The sequence below is a fragment of the Podarcis bocagei genome (genome assembly GCF_964188305.1).
Source record: "Podarcis bocagei genome assembly, chromosome: 7".
Taxonomy (NCBI): domain Eukaryota; kingdom Metazoa; phylum Chordata; class Lepidosauria; order Squamata; family Lacertidae; genus Podarcis; species Podarcis bocagei.
In genome coordinates, this window is record NC_138132.1 from 89323955 (window position 1) to 89347247 (window position 23293).

Genomic DNA, 23293 nt, shown 5'->3' on the forward strand with positions numbered 1-23293 from the left:
AAAGGTTAGAACATTGCAGAGACTGTAGAAATGCGAAAGTCAAATCGTGACCTTTATTAATAACCTTTTATGTTTACAAAAGAGAGCCCATTTTGGTACTCCATCCCATTTAGTATTTTTTAAAATATAAATATATATATAAACACACATACATAGTCTATGAACTGGGCTGAGAATCCCTGGGCTTTCTGGACGGAGTGCCTGCCTGCCTCCTCTTAGGGTATGGTGGAATACTTCTTCTTTTCTCGGCTGCCCTCCATTCTCTCCACCGAGTTTTTAAGCGATTTCATCTTCTCCCTCTCCATTTTCTCCAGGATCATGGCTCGCAGGGTGCTGTGGTCCAGAGGACCCTCCGCTGTTGGGAAATTCAAGGGGTTGCAGCTTAGAGGTGGAATCCGCAACATTAGGCTTGGTTTTTAATTACAGCTTGCCACAAAACGGAATTTGAGCCCCTGGCCACCTGCTCCTCCTCACCCTCCGCCCAGGCTCAAGCTTGCTTCAGATGACCAGTAAGACCCCCTCGTCCCCTTGCTCAGCTCGTCATAAACTTGGGTCTTCCTTGGGAAAGATCAGGAAATGATCTTCTGGTTGGCCAACCTCTCACCTTGCATTTCAGTCCTAAATGGGACTGGTGGCAGCGGAGGCCAGCTGGCAGCAGGAGATGCTCTGGTGTCCAGGAGCATCATTCCCTGTCCATGGAGACTATCCCTTCCTCACCAGACTCTGGGATGGCCACGCAAGGCTTCTGGAAGGCTGTGGGATGCCACAGGAGCCTCCCAGAGAGCCAGTGTGGTGTAGTGGTTGAGAGCAGTGGACTTGTAATCTGGGGAACCGGGTTCGTGTCTTCGCTCCTCCACATGCAGCTGCTGGGTGACCTTGGGCCAGTCATACTTCTCTGAAGTCTCTCAGCCCCACTTACCTCACAGAGTGTTTGTTGTTGGGGAGGAAGGGGAAGGAGAATGTTAGCCGCTTTGAGACTCCTGAAGGGGAGTGAAAGGCAGGATATCTCCTTCTCCTTCTCCTTCTTCTTCTTCCCAAAGCCCAGTAAACAAAATGGAGGGCTTGAAAACTCTTTCAGTGATGGGAAACCCCCGCAAAGAAAGAGCTTTTTAAGCCCTCCTCCTTGCTCACAGGGTTCTGGGACGGTTACGTGAGATCTTGGCTGGTCCCTTCCCACTGTCCATTCTCCCCTACCCAGTTCTGCATTTGTTTGCTTGGTTGCGCTGGCCGATGATCCCCAGTGGGCTAGGGACAAAGGTGAAAGCTGCTTCCTAGTTCTGCTGGATCTCTTAGTGGCCTTTGATACCATCAACCATAACATACTTCTGGACCATCTAGAGGAGCTGGGAGCTGGAAGTGGGTCCACTCCTTCCTCCTGGGCCATGTCCAGAAAGTGGTGATGGAGGATGAGTGTTCAGAACCCTGGGCCCTCACTTGTGGGGTGTCTCAGGGTTCTGTCCTCTCCCCCATTCTTTTTAACATCTATATGAAGCCACTGGGAGAGATCATCAGGAGGGTTAGGCTGGGTGTTCATCAGTATGCGGATGATACCCAGCTCTACCTCTCTTTCAAATCAGAATCAGTGAAGGTGGTGAAGGCCCTGTGTGAGTGTCTGGAGGCAGTTGGAGGATGGATGGCGGCTAACAGATTGAGGTTGACCCTACCTGCCCGCGGACTGTCTCGCCAGAGTGGTGCATGCTCTAGTTATCTCCTGCTTCGACAACTGCAATGTGCTCTATGTCGGGCTACCTTTAAAGGTGACCCAGAAACTGCAACTAATCCAGAATGCAGCAGCAAGACTGGTGACTGGGAGTGGCCACCGAGACAATATAAAACTAGTCCTGAAAGACCTACATTGGCTCCCAGTAGGTTTTCGAAGCACAATTCAAAGTGTTGGTGCTGACCTTTAAAGCCCTAAACAGCCAAGGCCCAGTATACCTGAAGGAGCGTCTCCACCCCCATCGTTCAGCCCGGACACTGAGGTCCAGCTCTGAGGACCTTTGGCGGTACCCTCCCTGCGAGAAGTGAGGTTACAGGGAACCAGGCAGAGGGCCTTCTTGGTAGCGGTGCCCGCCCTGTGGAATGCCCTCCCAGCAGATGTCAAGGAAATAAACAACCACCTGACTTTTAGAAGACATCTGAAGGCTGTCTGAAGGGAAGTTTTTAATGTGTGATTCTATTTTTAATATTCTGTTGGGAGCCACCCAGAGTTGCTGGGGAAACCCAGCCAGATGGGCGGGGTATAAATAAAAAAATATTATTTTTATTGCTTGTTTTCCCACCTACCACTCCATGCAGAGCTGCAATTGTGCAAGTAAATCACATGTAAGCCGCAGGTAGAGTCGTAGCTATGGGGGGACTTAGCCAGGTTTTTTGCCCCGGATGAAGCCTCCAGAGGGCTGCCAGCCCCCCCCCTCTCTCTCTCTCTCTCTGTGTGTACGCAAATGCATGGGGTGGTGGTAGTACCAATCTGGGTCTTTGACCCAGGTGAAATAAAGCCTCGTTTCACCCCCGACTGCAGGCCTGCTGCATATATTGAGAGCATTTAGAAACATTTTGCCTCACTGTCCTCTGCATCAGAGCCACAGTTACTTACAGGGCTCCAGTGTCTCCGCGAAGGGATCGACACTGAAAGAAGGTGGCACAATCTTAATGGTCTCCATTTTCTTCAGGAAGGCGGAGCCACCCAAAAAGGGGTTCAGCATGGGGACTGAGTCCAGCTCCCCCTCCAGCTCCTTGTAACGGCGGAAAGATTCGATCAGCAAGAGGTCGTTGGTTTTCTTCTCCACGATGCCTGAAGGGAGGAGACAAGTGGTTACTTCAGGAGCAGTGGCCTATTGGCTGGAGGTCACCAGGTGTCAAAGACCCCTTGCTGTTTCTGTGGGAATGCTCAGAGTGGCAGGAGAGGATATATTGTTTATTAATATCCTTCCTAACTTGCGTTAGCAAGTTCCTTTACTTAGCAGACTTTACATCCCCCTTTTTACATGCACAGCAGATAGCTGGTTGCAGGCTCGTGTGAGCCTCTCACTATTGTACAATTCAACCTGTCTCAGATTGAATTGTACGTTCCTGGTAAGTTCCCTTGAATCCCTCTTAAAAGAATAAAGACACGGCAATCTTATTCAAAGTCAACAAAAGAAGTTTACTCACATCAGTTCACAGTTGGATTCCTGAAGGCAGACTTAGTTACCGATATGTACATGTGGATCTACCCCATATGGGGGGATAATCCCAGTGCTTCTGCTAGCTGAAAGCTAGCAGACAGGCCTAGCTAAAAGCTGGTCAAATGAAGAAGGAAGTCAAAAAGAGAGAGGTGTGCTGCGTGACTCGTCCTTTTGTTACCTGGACAGGTAAGGTCACGCCCACCTTCTATCACATGCAAAAGGAAGGATGCTCCAGCCAGGAGAAAGAGGAAGTTTTGACTGGCTGGACCAAACATTCCCTCGCATGTCTTCTCTAGCATTACAAGGAATGTTGTACTTGACTGGCTCTCATGGATCACATCCCATAGTGCCCACAGTCGCCAGTGTCCTGGAGCTACAGAATCTGCATGCAAGGGAGTCTTTTTAACCACTGTCTTTCCCAAAGCTAAGCATGTAGGAGCACTGAAAATCACAAGTTGCTTCAAGAGAATGGCATGCAAGCTCCGTGTTGTACAATGGGACTTCACAGAAAACACAGCTTAAGTTGCCCACGAATCATTTGCCCGCGCCTGTGCACAGGGAAAAGTAGATCGAGCTGAAAGGCAACACAAGTAGATCTGGATTGCTTCTTGCAATGCATCCACTATTATGATTATACCGTATTGGCCTGAATATAAGCCGCACCCAAATACAAGCAGCACCTTTAAAATTGATGGGGGGGGGGGAGAAGAAAAAATAAAAAATACCCCAATATAAGTTGCTCCCTTCCTCGCTGCTCCTGGCTGCATACTGTAAGGTCGCAAATATAAGCCGCACTTTAACTTTCCGCAGTCGGAATTTGGGGACAAAGTGAGGCCAATGTGGCAATTGTAAGATTACTTAACACGCATCGCATGCACAAAAAAACTCATACCAATAACTAACTTAGTTGGTCTCTAAGGTGCTACTGGAAGGAATTTTTCTATTATTTTATTTATTTTGTTTTGTTTCGACTACAGCAGACCAACACGGCTACCTACCTGTAACGCATTTAACTTAACACACATTTAACTTGTGCCATTCTAACCATACATGGTTGAAGGCTGCTTGAAGGGCTGAAATCCCACCAGTTAAATGCAAGCAAGGCAGAGAGCTTAAACGCTCTTTTTGGGATGGGTTTCCTGGTCCATAAAAACCTTTTAAGCTCTCCACCTTTCTTGGGAAGCAAGGCCCTCTCCAAGCACCGGGTCTGGGATATTCCCAACAGCCCTGCAAGATCTTGCAAGAGCATCCTGGGCCCTCCAGAAACAGAATGCAGAGAGCTCCTTGCTCCCCAAGAAGGCAGAGAGCTTCAAACATCTTGCTAGACTAAAACTCCCATCATTTCTAGCAACCAACCATGCTGCCTGCTGGAGCTACTGGGCAATGGACTCCAGCAATGTGGGTTGTTCTTGCCCAATGGAGATTTGCAGGGATATGGCCATAGCTCAGTGGCAGAGTGCCTCCCTTGCAGACAGACGGTCCCAGGTTCAAATCCTAGTGGCATCTCCAGGGAAAGATCCTGTGCCTGAAACCCTGCAGAGGTGTTGCCAGCCCCGTGATGCTTTTTGGTGTCTGGTGTGCATCTGGGTCCATTGCAGAAGCAACCCAAGAGATGGGCCTGATCTAGGGCGCCGTCTGGATATGGTCTGGATATAGTCTAAATATGGTCTGAAGCTCAACATCAAAAAAACGAAGATCATGGCCACTGGGCCCATCACTTCCTGGCAAATAGAAGGGGAGGAAATGGAGGCAGTGAGAGATTTTACTTTCTTGGGCTCCATGATCACTACAGATGGTGACAGCAGGCACAAAATTAGAGGACGCCTACTTCTTGGGAGAATGGCAAATGACAAATCTAGACAGCATCTTAATAAGCAGAGACATCACTTTTCCAACAAAGGTCTGCATAGTTAAAGCTATGGTTTTCCCAGTATTGATGTATGGAAGTGAGAGCTGGACCATAAAGAAGACTGATCGCCAAAGAATTGATGCTTTTGAATTATGGTGCAGGAGGAGACTCTTGAGAGTCCCATGGACTGCAAGAAGATCAAACCTCTCCATTCTGAAGGAAATCAGCCCTGAGTGCTCACTGGAAGGACAGATCCTGAAGCTGAGGCTCCAATACTCACCTCATGAGAAGAGAAGACTCCCTGGAAAAGACCCTGATGTTGGGAAAGATGGAGAGCACAAGGAGAAGGGGACGACAGAGGACGAGGTGGTAGGACAGTGTTCTCAAAGCTACCAGCATGAGTTTGACCAAACTGCGGGAGGCAGTGGAAGACAGGAGTGCCTGGCGTACTCTGGTCAGGGGGTCACAAAGAGTCGGACATGACTAAACGACTCAACAACAACACAACAACAACAACAACAGGGCCCCATCACTCACTGAAATACTGCATCAGGTTCTGATCTGTGATCTCCCCCGTCTCGCCCAGCTGCTCCCTGATCTGGGTGGCATCGCAGCCCGTTAGCTTGAACAGGAAGTCCACCGCCTGCTTCAGCTGGTCCAGGATCTTTCTGTTCTCTTTCAGCTTGTACTCGTACTGGTTGGCTTCCTCCGTGGTCTTCTGCAGCTTATCCTGCGGGCCAAAGGAGAGGTGGTCAGGTGAAATATACTCGGAGTCGAGAGTGGATTTCATGCTCTTTATTCAGCTAATAGCGGTGAGGAGGAATGGAAGTTCCCCCAGAATGTCTGCTTTATATACATTATTTACACAATGGGCCCCACGTGATTGGCTGATTCCGGGATTCACCTGTAGGCCAATCAGCTTGCGGATTCACTTCCACCTGGAGCTGGATTGGGTGGCTCCTGTGGACCAATCAGACTGCTGCATTCTGGACCCTATTGTTCTAGGACCAATCAGACTGCTGCCTTTTAGATCCTATTCAACTCCGTACATAACATCAGAGCTATTGGGATACTGCCAGGGAGACAGGGGCATTAGGCAGGCCCCCAGCTGGCTCCAGCCACTGGCCGGCAGCTGGACGATCACCGGTCTTCCTTGGAACAGCATCAATCAGCGACATGAGCCTCAGATACGTTTAGAGACCCGTGCACGCTCTATCAGCAGAGTGTGTCAATCTTCTCACAGCAGAAGAGGCAGACAGAGCCATGTGTACGCAGTATATTACAGCATTTTATTCAGCAGCAGGAACAAAGGAAGAAACATGTCTGCTTTCCTTCGTGTCCAGCAAAACAGCGGCAATACAAAAGCTACCGTATATACAAACAGAAGTTCCTAGACTGTGCTGGTAGTAAACAGGCATGTGACACACAACAGTCATGCCTGTTCCCTTTTAAGGTTGAGCTCCCGTTGTTCGGTCCCTGCTCCTGCCAACCTAGCAGTTCGAAAGCACATCAAGTACAAGTAGACAAATAGGTACCACTCCGGTGGGAAGGTAAACAGCGTTTTCATGCGCTGCTCTGGTTCTCCAGAAGTGGCTTAGTCATGCTGGCCACATGACCCAGAAGCTGTCTGCGGACAAACGCCGGCTCCCTCGGCCTATAGAGCGAGATGAGCATGCAACCCCAGAGTCATCCGCAACTGGACCTAACGGTCAGGGGTAAAGGTAAATGTAAAGTGTGGAGCCAGTGTGGTGTAGTGGTTAAGAGCGGTAGTCAGGTAATCTGGGGAACCGGGTTCGCGTCTCCGCTCCTCCACATGCAGCTGCTGGGTGACCTTGGGCTAGTCACACTTCTTTGAAGTCTCTCAGCCCCACTCACCTCACAGAGTGTTTGTTGTGGGGGAGGAAGGGAAAGGAGATTGTTAGCCGCTTTGAGACTCCTGAAGGGGAGTGAAAGGCGGGATATCAAATCCAAACTCTTCTTCTTCTTCTTCTTCTAAAGGGACCCCTGACCATTAGGTCCAGTCATGGCTGACTCTGGTGTTGCGGCGCTCATCTTGCTTTATTGGCCGAAGGAGCCGGCGTACAGCTTCCGGGTCATGTGGCCAACATGACTAAGCCGCTTCCGGAGAACCAGAGCAGCTCACGGAAACGTCGTTGACCTACCCGCCGGAGCAGTACCTATCTATCTACTTGCACTTTGACGCGCTTTCGAACTGCTAGGTTGGCAGGAGCAGGGACCGAGCAACGGGAATTCACCCCGTTGCGGGGATTCGAACCGCCAATCTTCTGATCGGCAAGTCCTAGGCTCTGTGGTTTAACCCACAGCATCACCTGCATCCCAGGCCCCCAAGAGAGTAGGGCCCTAAGCTATAGCTTGTTTGGCTTATATGTAAATCTGGCACTGTCCGTGCTGACTGACAGCAGCTCTCAACCCCTCCCATGAGATGTCACTGGGGATTGAACCCGGGACACGCTGCCTCTGAGCTATGGGACTCGAAAGTCCCAAACGTTGCAGCCTTTCCCCACAGCGACGGGACCCCCTAGGTCAGCCCCACTTACCTCCACTTCTTTCATGTTGCCATGAACGATGTCTTCCTCCTTCCTGTGCTCTGATTTCAGGTTGCTGATTTCATTCTACAGAACACAGAAGGGCACAAAGGGGCTCAGGCAGAGAGTCCAGAACCTTTCCCTCCAAAATTGCAAGATTTCCCTCCTGCTTGCTAGATTTCCAGAATTAGGGTGGAATCTAGGCACGCATTAAAAAAATTGTGGAAGTGCTTTTTTAAAGAAACGTTTTGAAAAATACATTGAATTTGCCATAGCTCACCATCGCCATCTAGTGTCACATTTGTATAATGCACCTTACAACACACTTTGTCTGAAAGATCACATAAAATGTGAAAATTAATAGGTAAAGAAAAGTTGGAATTATGTGCCACCTGAGTGCAATGCTAGTCTTGAAAGAAGAAACCTTCTGTTGCCAATAGATATCCACTTAAGCACGCAGGGGCACAAAAGAGTTGGTGCCCCCTGCCTAGGCTGTATAATTATTAAGGACTGTAGGTCCATTAATTTCCATGGGTATTGAGGATCATATAGCATAGCTGGTGATTAATCAGAGTAAAATATTTTACTCCTTTGCATGCTTATAGTTTTTATTTATTTGTTTTATTTTTTCCCTATCATCCTTTGCATGAATATGTATAAGCAAATGGAAATAACAAGATAAAATATTTTAATGGATGGATTAATCAGAGAATTCTGTTTTTGTTCCTGTAGCTGTCGATGTTGCAGGCTCCTTTTTAGAAGGAATCTGGTACGCATTCCAGGATTCATGGGTGGGTGTTGGTGAAAGCATTTTGAGAGCGTACATCAAGTGGTTTGGTCCAACTCATAGCTGTCAACTTTTCCCTTTTCTTGCGAGGAATCCTAATCGGAATAAGGGAATTTCCCTTTAAAAAAGGGAAACGTTGACAGCTATGGTCCAACTCCCAACCAAAAGAGTAGTTGGTCGTGATAGAGAGGTTTAGCCATCTTGTAGTCCCTTCATTGGCTACATGGTGGCAGCAATGAGTCAATTGTAGCTCCTGAAATGTTTCTCTCACGCACATTCTTTATTTTATTATTATTGCAACTGGTTTCTTAATCACCTCCCAAGCCACGATCTCAAGGCAATTTACACATAAAATAGTTAAAAACACTTAAAAAGACACAAAAAAGTACGTTTAAAACAGTGTTTCCCAAATTTAGGTCTCCAGGTGTTTTTAAGACTACAACTCCCATCATCCCTGACCTGCTTCCTAGGGATGATAGGAGTTGTAGTCCGAAAACAGCTGGCGACCCAAGTCTGGGAAACACTGGCTTAAAGCAAAAAGAAAACCCTCACAGGAAGACTTGTAGACCCATTTATCCTGCTGGGAAAACCAGCTGGAACAAAAATGTACTTGACTGATTTGGGAGGTACAGTGGACGCTCAGGCTGCGAATGTGATCTGTGTGGGAGGCACGTTCGCAACCCGCAGCGCCGTGTCTGTGCATGCGCGGGTTGTGACTTGGTCTTCTGCGCATGCGCAAAGCACAATTTAGCGTCTCCAACCCCATCATTCTGCCCGGACGCTGAGGTCCAGCGCCGAGGGCCTTCTGGTGGTTCCCTCACTGCGAGAAGCAAAGCTACAGGGAACCAGGCAGAGGGCCTTCTCGGTGGTGGCACCCGCCCTGTGGAACGCCCTCCCAGCAGATGTCAAAGCGATAAACAACTACCTGACATTCAGAAGACATCTGAAGGCAGCCCTGTTTAGGGAAGCTTTTAAGTTTTAATAGGTTATTGTATTTTAGTGTTTTGTTGGCTGGGAAACCCAGCCAGATGGGCGGGGTACAAATAATAAATTATTATTATTATTATTATTATATATGTGTGACCGCCAAAACCCAGAAGTAACCTGTTACGGTACTTCCGGGTTTGGGCACGTCCAGAACCCAAAAAAATGAAACCTGAAGCATCTGTAACCCGAGGTATGACTGTACAAGGATGGAGGCCATTTCTTAAGCAACCCGCTTCTGAGCTGCGCAGGGCCTTAGATGGCAGTACCAGCATCTTGAATGTGGCCTTGTAGCAAACCGGCAGCCGGTGGCAGACCCCCAAGCAATGTGTTACATGCTGGCGGGCGTTTGACTGCCATCTTCTGCGTCAGCTGGAGCCTGCATACCATGCCAAGAGCATTGCAGCACTGTGTGGTTACCAGGGCATAAACAGCTGTGGCCAAGCTATTTCAATCCAGGAGCCACCGGGAGCAATGGCTCCCGGTGGGGTACAGGATCAGGTTTAAGGTACAGGATCAGGTTTAAGGTGCTGGTTTCAACCTTTAAAGCCCTATACGGGTTAGGACCCTCGTACCTACAGGACCGCCTCTCCTGGTATGTCCCACAGAGGAACTTACGGTCTTCAAATAAAAATATCCTAAAGGTCCCAGGCCACAGAGAGGTTAGGCTGGCCTCAACCAGAGCCAGGGCTTTTTCGGCTTTGGCTCCAATCTGGTGGAATGCTCTGTCACAAGAGACTAGGGCCCTGCAGGACTTGACATCTTTCCGCAGGGCCTGCAAGACAGAGCTGTTCCACCAGGCCTTTGGCCAGGGCACAGCCTGACCCCCTCCTTTGGCAATATTCACAGAACTTTAGCCTAATGGTTGCCATCAATTTGAGTTGAATTAATTTTATAATGAAATGATTTTAGTAAAGGTAAAGGTAAAGGTACCCCTGCCCGTACGGGCCAGTCGTGTCCGACTCTAGGGTTGTGCACCCATCTCACTTAAGAGGCCGGGGGCCAGCGCTGTCTGGAGACACTTCCGGGTCACGTGGCCAGCGTGACGAAGCTGCTCTGGCGAACCTGCACCAGTGCAGCACACGGAAACGCCGTTTACCTTCCCGCTATAAAGCGGTCCCTATTTATCTACTTGCACTTAAGAGTGCTTTCGAACTTCTAGGTGGGCAGGAGCTGGGACCGAACGATTTTAGAATGCTGTACTATTTTATTGTTGTTAGCCGCCTTGAGCCCGGCTTCGGCTGGGGAGGACGGGATATAAAAAATTATTATTATTATTATTATTATTATTATTATTATTATTATTATTATTACTGCTCAATCAAAACACAGCGCACTTGCATCAGGATCAGCAGTCCAGAGCCCAGCCTGGGCCAGAGGACCAGGGACCAGTGAGGGGCGTAGGAGGGGGAAGGGCAGAGAGGATACCTCGATGTCTTCAATCCTTTTCTGCAGCCTCTCATTGTCATTGTTCAGTTCGGTGAGATAGCTGAAGTAGGCAAAGTTCTTCTCCTCCTTCTCAATGAACTCTTCCACCAGCAGGTCAATGTCCCCATTTTCCGTCAGCTTCAGCAGTCGCATGTAGGCAGCCTCGTAACTCTCAAAGCTCTCGCCCTTGGTCTTGGCTCGCTTCTTGGCCTTGAGAGCTGGAAGGGATTCAAGGGGGAGGGTTCATAAAATTGTCTCTTGCCACCTCAGTCTCCGAGGGGTGCAAGGCTCCAGGGGGTTCCAGGCGCTTACCCAGGGTTCTGTCAGAAGTCCAGGTTCCCAGGTTGATAACACAGTAAGCGTAGATAATTAAAAAGGTGGATTTATTGCCAAGACAAACAGATAACTCCGGACGGCTCTAACAAAGCCTCCAGCATCATTACTCAAGATGACCCTTCTGAAGATTCCTTCCGGGATCTACAGAAGATATTGAACTTACCACTCTCACGTCTCTTGTTTTGCTTCCTGTCTAGCAGCCCTCCCATTCACCAACTCTTTGGACTGAGTGGATCAGCTCCACCCTCTCCCTGGTCTGAGAGGCTGTCTCTGAATATATTCTCCCCTATATGTGCTTCCTGCGAGCTCTGGCCGTGTTCTAGCCTGCTCTCAGCTACTGCCTTATCACCCATCAAGGTCAGGAAGAGCAGCAGTCTGCAGCGGCCGGCTCTCCCCTGCCTAACATCTAAGTCTCCCTGTTCCTGGCTGCTTTCTGCAGTTGGCTGCAAACCTTCACTGGGAGCTGGCTCATTCCTGACAGGTTTGTGTTTCCTTGCAGAATGTGGGGCAGCAGAGACTATGGTTTATTTACACGTATATACAACCTGAGCCTAAGATAGAGGGGTTCATAGCATTAACACCCCAAGAAGGTCTTGCTTCTCCCATAGCCACAGCCCTGGATTTCAACAGAAATCAAGCATGGCTCTCACTGTCTGGCTTCTGCCTTTTCGGGCTCAGATCACACACACTCTTTGTCTTGGTCTTTCTCACCACCAGCCAGGTGAAGGAGGGGACCCACCCATTTGCCCTCCGGCACAAAGCTACTTCCTTCGTTATACAAAGGACCATACTTAGGTGGTTCTTGTGCACTTTGCCTGGGTAACTCAACAGCGGAATCCTCCATTTGATTTTTGACCCTTGTTGGATCCGGGACCCCAAGAATTGCAGGAGACTCGGGCATCAAGCTGGTTAACTCACTCCCACTGACTCACAACACTCATGAAAAAACATCACTGCAGGATCACATTCACCCGGTGCTATACCAGCTGCACTGACTCCTAGTGGAGTACAGGATCAGGTTTAAGGTGCTGGTTTTAACCTTTAAAGCCCTATATGGCCTAGGACCCTTGTACCTACGGGATGGCCTCTCCTGGTATGTCCCACGGAGGACAGTCTTCAAACAAAAACATCTTGGAGGTCCCGGGCCACAGGGAGGTTAGGCTGGCCTCAACCAGAGCCAGGGCTTTTTTGGCCGTGGCCCCGATCTGGTGGAACGCTCTGTCATGTCACAAGAGACTAGGGCCCTGCGGGACTTGGCATCTTTCCACAGGGCCTGCAGGACAGAGCTGTTCCACCAGGCCTTTGGCCAAGGCACAGCCTGACCCCCTCCTTTGGTAATTCTTCACAGAACTCTAGCCCAATGGTTGCCATCAATTTGATTTGAACTGATTTTATAATGAATTGATTTTAGAATGCTGTATTATTTTACTGTTGTTGGCCGCTCTAAGCCCAGCTTTGGCTGGGGAGGGCGGGATATACCGTATTTTTTGCTCTATAAGACTCACTTTTTCCCTCCTAAAAAGTAAAGGGAATGTGTGTGCATCTTATATAGCGAGTGCAGGCTGCGCAGCTATCCCAGAAGCCAGAACAGCAAGAGGGATTGCTGCTTTCACTGTGCAGCGGATGATCCCTCTTGCTATTCTGGCTTCTGAGATTCAGAATATTTTTTTCTTGTTTTCCTCCTCCAAAAACTAGGTGCGTCTTGTGGTCTGGTGTGTCTTATAGAGCAAAAAATATGGTAAATAAATTTTTTTTATTATTATTATCAATTGCTCAACCCACTAAAGGCAGCAATTAAAGAGCTAAAATTTAAAGTCATGGAAGCTGTGGTGTCAAGCAACCAAACAGGCCGGGATATAAGCCAGTTTCATGACTGCACCATGACTGAATACCGCCCACAGGATCCATCCTCTTGCTTTCAGCAGCCAGTGTGTTCTGCTTCACACATTCAGCAGCCCAAAGGCTGAGCAACCGCTAAAATTTACAAAGCAGACCCTAACAGCAGGAACTTTTAAATCTATTCTTTTCATAAATACAGGAGTGTCTTCAGCAAGCCTTTAAATCATAACTTTAAAGCATAAATTCAAAGCATATTGTTGTAAGAATTGTAAAGTCCCTAATATAAAACAAATGTTTATAAATGTACAAGGCAAGCACATACACAAGTATATAAACCACATGTCTGAAATAGTACAGGAGAGCAATCCTGAAGCCATTTTGACTCTCCCAAATTGACCTCAATATATTTATTTGCAAGGAGGAAGGAAATGGGGAAAACCTTCCCTTTGTCTTTTTGCCTACAAATCTTGTCTGAAAGACGTATTTGTGTATGAATATGGTGAGCCCATGACCTGGATTCAGGAACTAAAAGTATTAACCATCACAAAAGAATGGCCAGGCTGCCCTGGTAAAGCAATCAGGGACCATTAACAGGTATCCTGGCAAACAGGATTTCTGTTGTAGACCGCCTCCTTCTGTGATGTATGTATCATGTTTTTTGGGGTGGTCTTGAGCTACAGGGTGGGCAATTCCAAAAGTCTATAGAAGGGCTTGCGCACCATTGTTCTGGGTTCCTGATCCCTCCTGCGTGTGGTGAGTGAGGACCCTGTTGCAACAAATCAATAAAGATCAGGCTTACTAGCTGCTTTGCTTCTCAATATTCTCTGGTTGGCCTCTGTTATGTTCTCCTACTGATAGGGAACCCACTTAAGGACTCTATATGGGCTCTTGGATTCCCCATAAGGGGGGGAAAGGGCAGATTTTTGTTTACAACAATGCGTGGTACCTTCTTCCTTTCTGGCTTGCTCCTCAAATTCCGAGCGGTCCACCAGCTTGCTGAGCATGAAAGCCTTCAGCTTGGTTTCGTGGTTGTAGATCCGCTCCAGCTCCCGAAACTCAACGTTGAACTGCGCAATGTCCTTGCAGCGCCGCTCCTTCATCGCAGAGATCCTGGCAAGGGCCTCCACCCTAGAAGCGGGCAGAAGTGGTGGTGACGGGTAAATCATAGAATCACAGTTGGAAAGGGGTCCCCAAAGGTCCTCTAGTCCAACCCCTGCAATGCATGAAAATGCATGTTCAGAAATAGGACAGGAACACAGGGATGTTGCCTTTAATAGTCACACTACTGTCCCACCAGGTTCAGTGTTGTCTACATTGTCTGGTTTTTGAATTCTGGTGCTAGAGGAGACTCTTGAGAGTCCCATGGACTGCAAGAAGATCAGACCTCAGAATTCTGAAGGAAATCAGCCCTGAGTGCTCCCTGGAAGGACAGATCGTGAAGCTGAGGCTCCAATACTTTGGCCACCTCATGAGAAGAGAAGACTCCCTGGAAAAGACCCTGATGTTGGGAGAGTTGGAGGGTACAAGGAGAAGGGGAAGACAGAGGACGAGATGGTGGGACAGTGTTCTCGAAGATACCAGCATGAGTTTGACCAAAGTGTGGGAGGCAGTGGAAGACAGGAGTGCCTGGCGTGCTCTGGTCCATGGGGTCATGAAGAGTCGGACACGACTAAGCCACTAAACAACAACAACGACTGGTAGCATCTCCACGGGGTTTCGGGTGGGGGGCGGGGCGGATCCCAGGATTTGAACCTGGTGGGATTTGAACCTGGGACCAGCTGCTCTCACCTTTGCTCGTAGGCTTGCGTCGATTGCACAATAGACAAGTCCATCGTCTTCCTCTGTTGCTCTAGCTGTTTGTGAAGCCGGGAGTAGATGGAATCGAAGACAGACTTCTGGCACTGGAGGTTCTCTATCTCCTCGCGGAGTTTGGCATTGGTGATCATGATGGTGTCAAAATAAACCGTTACCTGGGAAGAGCAAAATGAGGAAGGGGTTGAATCCTGACAAGACAGAAATACTGTTTTGGGGGGACAGGGGGTGGGTGGGTATGGAGGACTCCCTGGTCCTGAATGGGGTAACTGTGCCCCTGAAGGACCAGGTGCGCAGCCTGGAAGTCATTCTGGACTCACAGCTGTCCATGGAGGCACAGGCCAATTCTGTGTCCATGGTATCTGTTTATCAGCTCCATCTGGTACACAGGCTAAGACTCTACCTGCCCGCAGACTGTCTCGCCAGAGTGGTGCATGCTCTGGTTATCTCTCGCTTGGACTACTGCAATGTGCTCTATGTGGGGCTACTTTTGAAGGTGGCCCGAAAACTACCACTAATCCAGAATGCGGCAGCTAGACTGGTGACTGGGAGCGGCTGCCGAGACCACATAACACCAGTCTTGAAAGACCTACACTGGCTCCCAGTAAGTTTCCGAGCACAATTCAAAGTGTTGGTGCTGACCTTTAAAGCCCTAAACGGCCTCGGTCCAGTATACCTGAAGGAGCGTCTCCACCCCCATCGTTCAGCCCAGACACTGAGGTCCAGTGCTGAGGGCCTTCTGGCGGTTCCCTCACTGAGAGAAGCCAAGTTACAGGGAACCAGGCAGAGGGCCTTCTCGGTAGTGGCGCCCGCCCTGTGGAATGCCCTCCCATCAGATGTCAAAGAGAAAAATAACTACCAAACTTTTAGAAGACATCTGAAGGCAGCCCTGTTTAGGGAAGCTTTTAATGTTTAATAGGTTATTGTATTTTAGTGTTTTGTTGGAAGCCGCCCAGAGTGGCTGGGGAAACCCAGCCAGATGGGTGGGGTATAAATAATAATGAATTATGATGATGATGATGATGATGATGATGATGATGATGACTGTCCTAAACTGCGAAACCTTCTTCCTGCAAAGAGGTGCTGAACCACCTCGGCATTAGTCTGTGGCATCTAGAGGAATAGTCATGATTTTAGATCGGGTGTTGTTTTTTAATACGTTTACTTTGGCTGGAATTTGAGGGCACATCCCAGGAAGATGTGGAGCAGAGGTAGCAAGAGGTGTGACCTGCAGAGAGGGAATGTGGCTTGGGGAGAGACATGAGGGCCAGAGAGGACCCTAGAGGGCCACATTTGGCCCCTAGGTCTGAGGTCCCCCACCTCTCCCACCCAGTTTTTCTCTCCACTCTCAGCATCCTGTGCCACTGAGATCTTTTCGGGATATTGTGCAACATTTTCTCCTCCTTGGGATTCCCCCCCCCAAAATAAATAAATGGGTCCTTCTACAAAACGTGGGGTCCCTGCAAGTCTGCTGGTCCTTCCCTCATGTGTGTGTGATGGCCTGGGATTCGGACTCGGATGCTGAACCTGAGGGATCCCAGCCTGCACAGGATTCCCCGCCTTCAGAACCAGCTGAGCCGGGGCTGGGGCATGAGCCTGAAGGGTCCTCACCTGTGCTGGGTCCTCAGGTGCAGGCATCAGCTGAGTCTGCTCTGGCTCCTGAGGTGATGGAGGACCCATTGCCTGCAGGTGCTCCACTCTCAGCCCCGTCAGGGGAAGCTGAGGTTGCCTCTGGGTCCGGTAACCCTCCAGCCTCTCCTGAGCTGCAGAGGCTCAGGGCAGAGAGGCGGAGGGAACTAAGTTCCCGCAGGAGGAGTGCTCGCCTCCAGGCCAGGAGAGGCGAGTCACCAGAGGATCAGGGCCGCCCTATGCCTCGGGGCAGATAAAAGCCGGCCAGCCCCAGTCCCAAGTTGTGGGAGCAACAATGTTGGTTGCTAGTTCCTGCCTGAACCCTGTCCTGCTTTCCTGCCTGAGCTCCTGACCCGCCCTGGCTCCCTGCTTGCAAGCCTGTTCCTGACTTCACCCGACTCCCTGCCCTGCACCCAGCTTCAGCTACTAAAGACTGCCTCCCCATTGCACCTTTGACCATGGACCGGACTTGGACCTCGCCTCTCGAGTAACCCACGGGTCCAGCACAGTGTGTGTGTGTTGCAGGATGTTCCCCTGAAGCTTGGGAGCAGAATATAAACAGTTCCCGCTGCTTTTAACTGGGTTTATAATGTTGGTTTTTCGCAGGGGGTGAGATTATTTCATTGCCGCCTCCTCGAGGAGGCAGACTCTGGTACTCAGCAGAGGCAGAAGGTGTGGGACTCAGGAGGGGGGTCTGGACCAGCGGAGGTGGGGGGGCCACAGCTCACGTGGTTGAGTCGGTTCTCTAAGAGCTGGATCTGCTTCTGCAGCCACCTGCCGTCGTACTCCTGCCTCATTTTGATGACAAGCATTTTCTGTTTCTTAATCTTGTTCTCCAGTTCCATGATCTGAAACAAAAGAGATCCAGGAAGACCTTTATATGAATAGCTCAGGCACCAGTTTACCCACAAGGTCCCTTCGCCCCATAGACACCCACTTTTTGGTGCCCCCCCCACCATTTCTGTTTAGACAAGTCTATACAGACACGTCAAATGTGGCTGCTGCTGTTCCGATCTGTTTTTATTTTTTCAAAAAAAATCCACAATTACGTATAATAAATATAACATAGAAAAAAGAAAAAACACACAAAAGAAAACACAATACAGTACTAAACAAGAAAAACAAAAAAATGGAATCTTAAACACATATCCCTTAAAAACCCAATTTCTCTTACATTATTAATTGACTTCTTCAGATCCCTCCCTTCTGAATTTCATTCTATCTGCATGTAACAGCTCTCCAATATCATTCTTAATCTAAAATTATTTCCAACTATTAACTATCTTATTCTCTTTTCTTACTGTTCTAAATCCAATTTAAGGTAAAGGTAAAGGGACCCCTGACCGTTAGGTCCAGTCGTGACCGACTCTGGCTCTGTAAGCCCCTTCTGGCATGTCAAAGTGCAAGTAGATAAATAGGTACCACTCCGGTGGGAAGGTAAACAGCGTTTCTGTGTGCTGCTCTGGTTCGCCAGAAGTGGTTCAGTCATGCTGGCCACATGACCCGGAAGCTGTACGCCGGCTCCCTTGGCCAATAAAGTGAAATGAGCACTGCAACCCCAGAGTCGGCCACAACTGGACCTAATGGTCAGGGGTCCCTTTACCTTTATGATACTATGACTCTAGGCTTTCTGCTTGCAGCAAACTAGAAAGCCAAAAATACAAGCCAATTTCAGGGTGTGTGCACCAGACCTCACACCCCTCCCGGCATTTCCCACCATGCACCTTGTCATCCAGTTCCGAGATCAAGGCCTTGGTGGCTCTGATGAGGGCGTCGTATTCGTCCTTGGTCTGCAAAAGGAATTTAAGCTCCATGCAGTTGCGGTCGTCGATGAAAAGGTTCCGAGGCGACTTGGTGAGGCTCAGAAGTAAACTGATCTCGTCGTGCTCTTGTTTCAAGGCGTGGATTTGCCTCCTGCGGCAGAGGAGGGAAAGAGATTAAGAGTGTGCATCCTCACATCAAACACTGCACAGACGCACCAATGGAGGCCCACAACTGCGCCGTGCGTTTGGTAATACTTCTCCGCACAACGGGATGCATGTGCAAGGGGGGTGAGGTTCACCTACATGGCTTTAAAAGAAGATGGGGTGGATCCGTAAAAAGTGGCAACCAATGGCCATCAGGAACGAGAGCAAAGCCTCCATGTACAGGAACAGTGCGCCTCAAATACTGGATGCTGGAACCAACCCACAGTGGGAGGCTATCGTCTTAATGCCAGTGGGCATCTGAAAGAGGGGGTCTGGTCCAGAAAAGGGGACTGGGGCTGTTGATATGGATCTAAGTCAACATGGCAATATGTAACACAGACCTTTCTTCAGCCCCAAACAGAACGGGTGCAGAATGGAAGTTAAGGAATGTGCACTATGGGGAAGAGGGAGGCTTTTTCTTTAGGATTTTTAAAAAATGTCTTCTTAATGTTTCCGTAGTGGGACGTGGGTGGCGCTGTGGGTTAAACCACAGAGCCTAGGACTTGCTGATCAGAAGGTCAGCGGTTCGGACCCCCGTGACGGGGTGAGCTCCCGTTGCTTGGTCCCTGCTCCTGCCAATCCAGCAGTTCGAAAGCGCGCCAAAGTGCAAGTAGATAAATAGGTACCGCTCCGGCGGGAAGGTAAATGGCATTTCCGTGCGCTGCTCTGGTTCGCCAGAAGTGGCTTAGTCATGCTGGCCACATGACCCGGAAGCTGTACGCCGGCTCCCTCGGCCAATAAAGCGAGATGAGCGCCGCAACCCCAGAGTCGGTCATGACTGGACCTAATGGTCAGGGGTCCCTTTAGCTTTACCTAACGTTTCCGTAGTTTTTCTATAGGAGAGATTTGATTGATTGATTGATTGATTGATTGATTGTCAATAGCACATCTGCAGTGGTCATTAAAGCTTCTGGTGGAAACCGTGACGTAATTCCATGTTCTTCATCAGATGGGAGCCAGGACAGGTGGGGGTTGGGGCAAAAAAACCCCGGATTTGGCACCTTTGCCTTTGAAAAGCAAGGGCTATACTCCTGGGGATAGTTCTGAGGGCCAAACATGGAGACCCGGGGGCCGCATTTGGCCCCTGTGCCTGAGCTTCCCCACCTCTGGTCCCTGTGGACGTCCCTTCATGTGGCCACCCCCCTTGCAAAACTATGTCCCACTTACTCCTGCTGGAACAACAGCCGCTGAGTCTTGATCCCAAAAGACTTCCTGTTCTCCACCATGATCCGGAACTGTTGCTGCAGCTTCCTCAGCTCAGTCTCGGCCATCATCTCTTTCTCATTCTCAGTGTAGTCAGAGTTCTCGCTCCTGGAGCGGGATTGTTTCTGGCGCTGTGGATCGGGGCAGATCAGGAGGGAAGGGGAAAAGAGAGGGGAGGGGGCCCTGTTTTAAGCTCAAAAGGCTCAAACCTCCCTGTCCAGGGAGGCTCAGGTCAATTCTGTGTCCAGGGCAGCTGTTTATCAGCTCCATCTGGTACGCAGGCTGAGACCCTACCTGCCCGCGGACTGTCTCGCCTGAGTGGTACATGCTCTGGTTATCTCCCGCTTGGACTACTGCAATGCACTCTACATGGGGCTGCCTTTGAAGGGGACCCGGAAACTACAACTAATTCAGAATGCGGCAGCTAGACTGGTGCCTGGGAGCGGCCGCCGAGACCATATAACACCGGTCTTGAAAGACCTACACGGGCTCCCAGTACGTTTCCGAGCACAATTCAAAGGGTTGGTGCTGACCTTTAAAGCCCTAAACGGCCTCGGTCCAGTATACCTGAAGGAGCGTCTCCACCCCCATCGTTCAGCCCGGACACTGAGGTCCAGCTCCGAGGGCCTTCTGGCAGTTCCATCATTGCAAGAAGCCAAGTTACAGGGAACCAGGCAGAGGGCCTTCTCGTTAGTGGCACCCGCCCTGTGGAACGCCCTCCCATCAGATGTCAAAGAGAAAAATAACTACCAAACTTTTAGAAGACATCTGAAGGCAGCCCTGTTTAGGGAAGCTTTTAATTTTTAATAGGTTACTGTATTTTAGTGTTTTGTTGGAAGCCGCCCAGAGTGGCTGGGGAAACCCAGCCAGATGGGTGGGGTATAAATAATAAATGATGATGATGATGATGATGATGATGATGATGATGATTCCTATATATCTCCCACCAACAAAAGCCATTTGATGGGGCCGAAGCATAGCAGGTGCCCTACCCTATTGGGAATCCCACAAGCGCCCGGCCCCTTGGCCCCAGCTTCCAAAATCCCAGCAGAGAAAGAAAGCATCTTCCTATTTGGGCAGTTTTAAAACAACAGCAGCAACAGTGGAGATACCAGTGGAGAACTCAGGGGGGAGGAAACAAAACCATCTTTTTCTGCTGTCAGAGAGGGAGACCAGCTGACATCCTTCGGAAGAGAGTTTCAGAGCTCTGGGGCTACGACAAAAAAGGCCCTGCATCCCACGGCAACCAATCCATTTAAGAGTTGGAACCTGAAGTTGCCTGATCTGAAATTGTGTGTCACGCGTGTAACCACAGCCCAGAGCAGCCATTATGAGTAAAAACAAAACAAAACCCACATGTGGAAACGGCCTCAGAAAAAGGGGGGGGGAACCACTGGTACCAATGTCATCTTTTGTAAGACGTTGGTGACAACTGTGGCCCATCAATAAATGTGCCGTGTAATTAAACACAAGATGTCTTCAAGAGTCATTCCAGAGCAGTCTAAGAGTTACCAGGGTAGTTCCAGTCGCCATTTTAGTCAATGCCTTCATTCTCTCTCCTGTTGATTTCAGTCGCCTCCGTCAAGCAAAACAAAGGTAATATGTTTCTTGAAGGAAGACCCGTGCCCTGAAAAGAACAGCAAATGTACATTCGGAAGCAAGGGACCATCAGCAATTGCTCCATCGTCCTGGCAAATTTGGTCCTCGCCCCTTTTCCTCTGCTTCCCTTAAGGCGAAATCACCCCAGATGGCTCTCTGAGCTTAACGGTAGAACATGATCCTGATGGCATCACAGAGCTTGTTCTCCTTCTATAATGAGGGGGCGCAACAGATGGCTCAGCTTTGTCCAACCCATTCAGGGCTTGGGTTTCCATAGAAATGACAAGAGAGCACGTACTGGTGGGGGCACAAACCTTCTTCTTGCCATTTCTATGGAAACCGACCCATTCCAAGCGGGTCATTCTAGACATTTCGTTAGGTCTTGGCATGAAGGAGTTGCAAGGTTGACTGACGTTTGCCAAGCCCAGAATTTGGGAGCGGGTGAGGGCGGAGTGGGGTGGGGAGGTGTCATTTAGTCTATTTACACCTGAACTCATCAGGTACTGCCCACACACTTCCAAGCACCGTTGGAGTCTCATGCCAGTGTGGTGCAGTGGTTAGAGTCTTGGGCTAGGACCTGGGTTCAAATCCCCCCACTTGAGCCATGAAGCTCACTTGATGATCTGGGGGAGGGGGGTTCGGTCCCTGCCTCTCAGCCTAACCTACTTCACAGAGTTTATGTGGGGATTAAATGAGGAGGGGGAGAAGAATGGCAGGTGAAGTGGACGGGTTATCACAAAAAGGGCTAAAATGACCGGAAGAACCAGAAATCAGGAATGACCAAAATTTTAATTAGGGATGGGGAAAATTTCTAATTTATCCTAAAAACCATTGTAAACAGCTAAAATCCACCTGGGCCTAGGGGGACGAGGCCCAGACTCACCAGCCCTAATGAAGAGGTTTAATATGCTGTAAACCGCTTTGAGATTTTTATTTAAAATGCAAAGCGGTATAGAAATAAATAAATAATCGTTAGTAGGGTTGGAATAACACTTGTAATTTAATGGTGAATTTTGGACATAAAGGAGATGTAAAAGATTTGGATTATCATAAAAGATGCAGGAGGATATGATTAACAATAGGACCCACAAAGGGGAGGAGGGAAGTCCAGCAGAGAGATATGCGATTATAAAACTTTAATCTGAAAAATCAAACAAATAAATTTATTTTTTTAATAAAACAAATAAATTTATTTTTTAATAAAAAAAATGAGGACGGGGAGTACCATGTATGCCACCCTGAGCTCCTGGAAGTAAAAAGTGGGATATACAGTAAATGCAATACCTGTAAATTAATAATAATAAAAAATGCGTCTCCCATTTCAACTGCACTGACCCCTTGGACCCATCCTCCCGCCTGCTTATTTTGCAGCATAGAAACTGTAAACTTCTGGGGGCAGGGACCTTAGTTACGCTGCTTTTGAAAGAACCATGAATATCGATCACATAAATAGGGGGGAAATTAGGAGAGGCTTGATGGGGAAAGGGCTCAGATGTGATTGACAACAATTATTTGGACACCACAGGGAGAGAAGGAAGGGGAATAACGGAGCCTGGGCTAAGCAGAAGTCTCACTTTCTTCCGGGCACCAGCCGCAGCGCTGCCTCCCTACTTCTGCGGGACAGGATCTCGCAAGCGTCTTCTTCTAACCGCCGCGCAACTTGCGCGACGGCGGACTCCTCTACCTTCCTTTCAGAGAGGCCAGCCAACGAAAGGGAAAATGCTGATCTTCCAAAGGGCAGAAAATGAGGCCAGCGTCGGCGTCCCTTGCTTTCGCCCGCCTCCCCCTCCGCTTGCAGCAGAAGCGCCTCGCTTACTAGAACGCGCCCCGCAGAGAGTTCCGCGCACAATGCGGAATCCGATTGTGAGCGGGCAGCTTCTGATTGGCTGGGGCGCGGGCGTTCCGCAGGGTAGGCGATCCTCACCAGATTACCCAATTTCTCATTGCGTTGAGGTTTGCGGACCGAGCTTGATCTGACCCATGGCTCAGCACCAGAAACTAGGATTTAACCCCTAATCCCAGAGAGCGTGCAGTGACTCTTGCCTAGTGTGAATCCTCAAGATTGAAAGCAGGACCGTGGAACCCAACCTTGACAGCTTTGCCCTTCATGCATCTGCAATAAACCAGGATGCTCTGTGCCAAAGGAT

At 49.2% G+C, this 23293-nt stretch overlaps 2 protein-coding genes across 2 annotated transcripts in view; both read right to left on the reverse strand.

The window, feature by feature from the left end:
* The window catches only part of RNF181 (ring finger protein 181), a 166822-nt gene that overhangs the window by 110106 nt on the left and 33423 nt on the right, over positions 1 to 23293 (reverse strand). The gene's annotated exons all lie outside the window — the stretch shown is intronic.
* LOC308591925 (coiled-coil domain-containing protein 63-like) lies at positions 40 to 22948 on the reverse strand. Its single transcript, XM_081203095.1, has 12 exons — positions 22721 to 22948; positions 21060 to 21174; positions 19512 to 19678; positions 18102 to 18291; positions 17106 to 17225; positions 14725 to 14906; positions 13883 to 14064; positions 10762 to 10979; positions 7575 to 7649; positions 5554 to 5746; positions 2597 to 2794; positions 40 to 355 (listed from the first exon to the last, which is right to left on the reverse strand). The coding sequence occupies exons 2-12, from the start codon at positions 21096 to 21098 to the stop codon at positions 216 to 218; spliced, it is 1704 nt and encodes a 567-aa protein (XP_081059221.1). The 5' UTR covers positions 21099 to 21174; positions 22721 to 22948; the 3' UTR covers positions 40 to 215.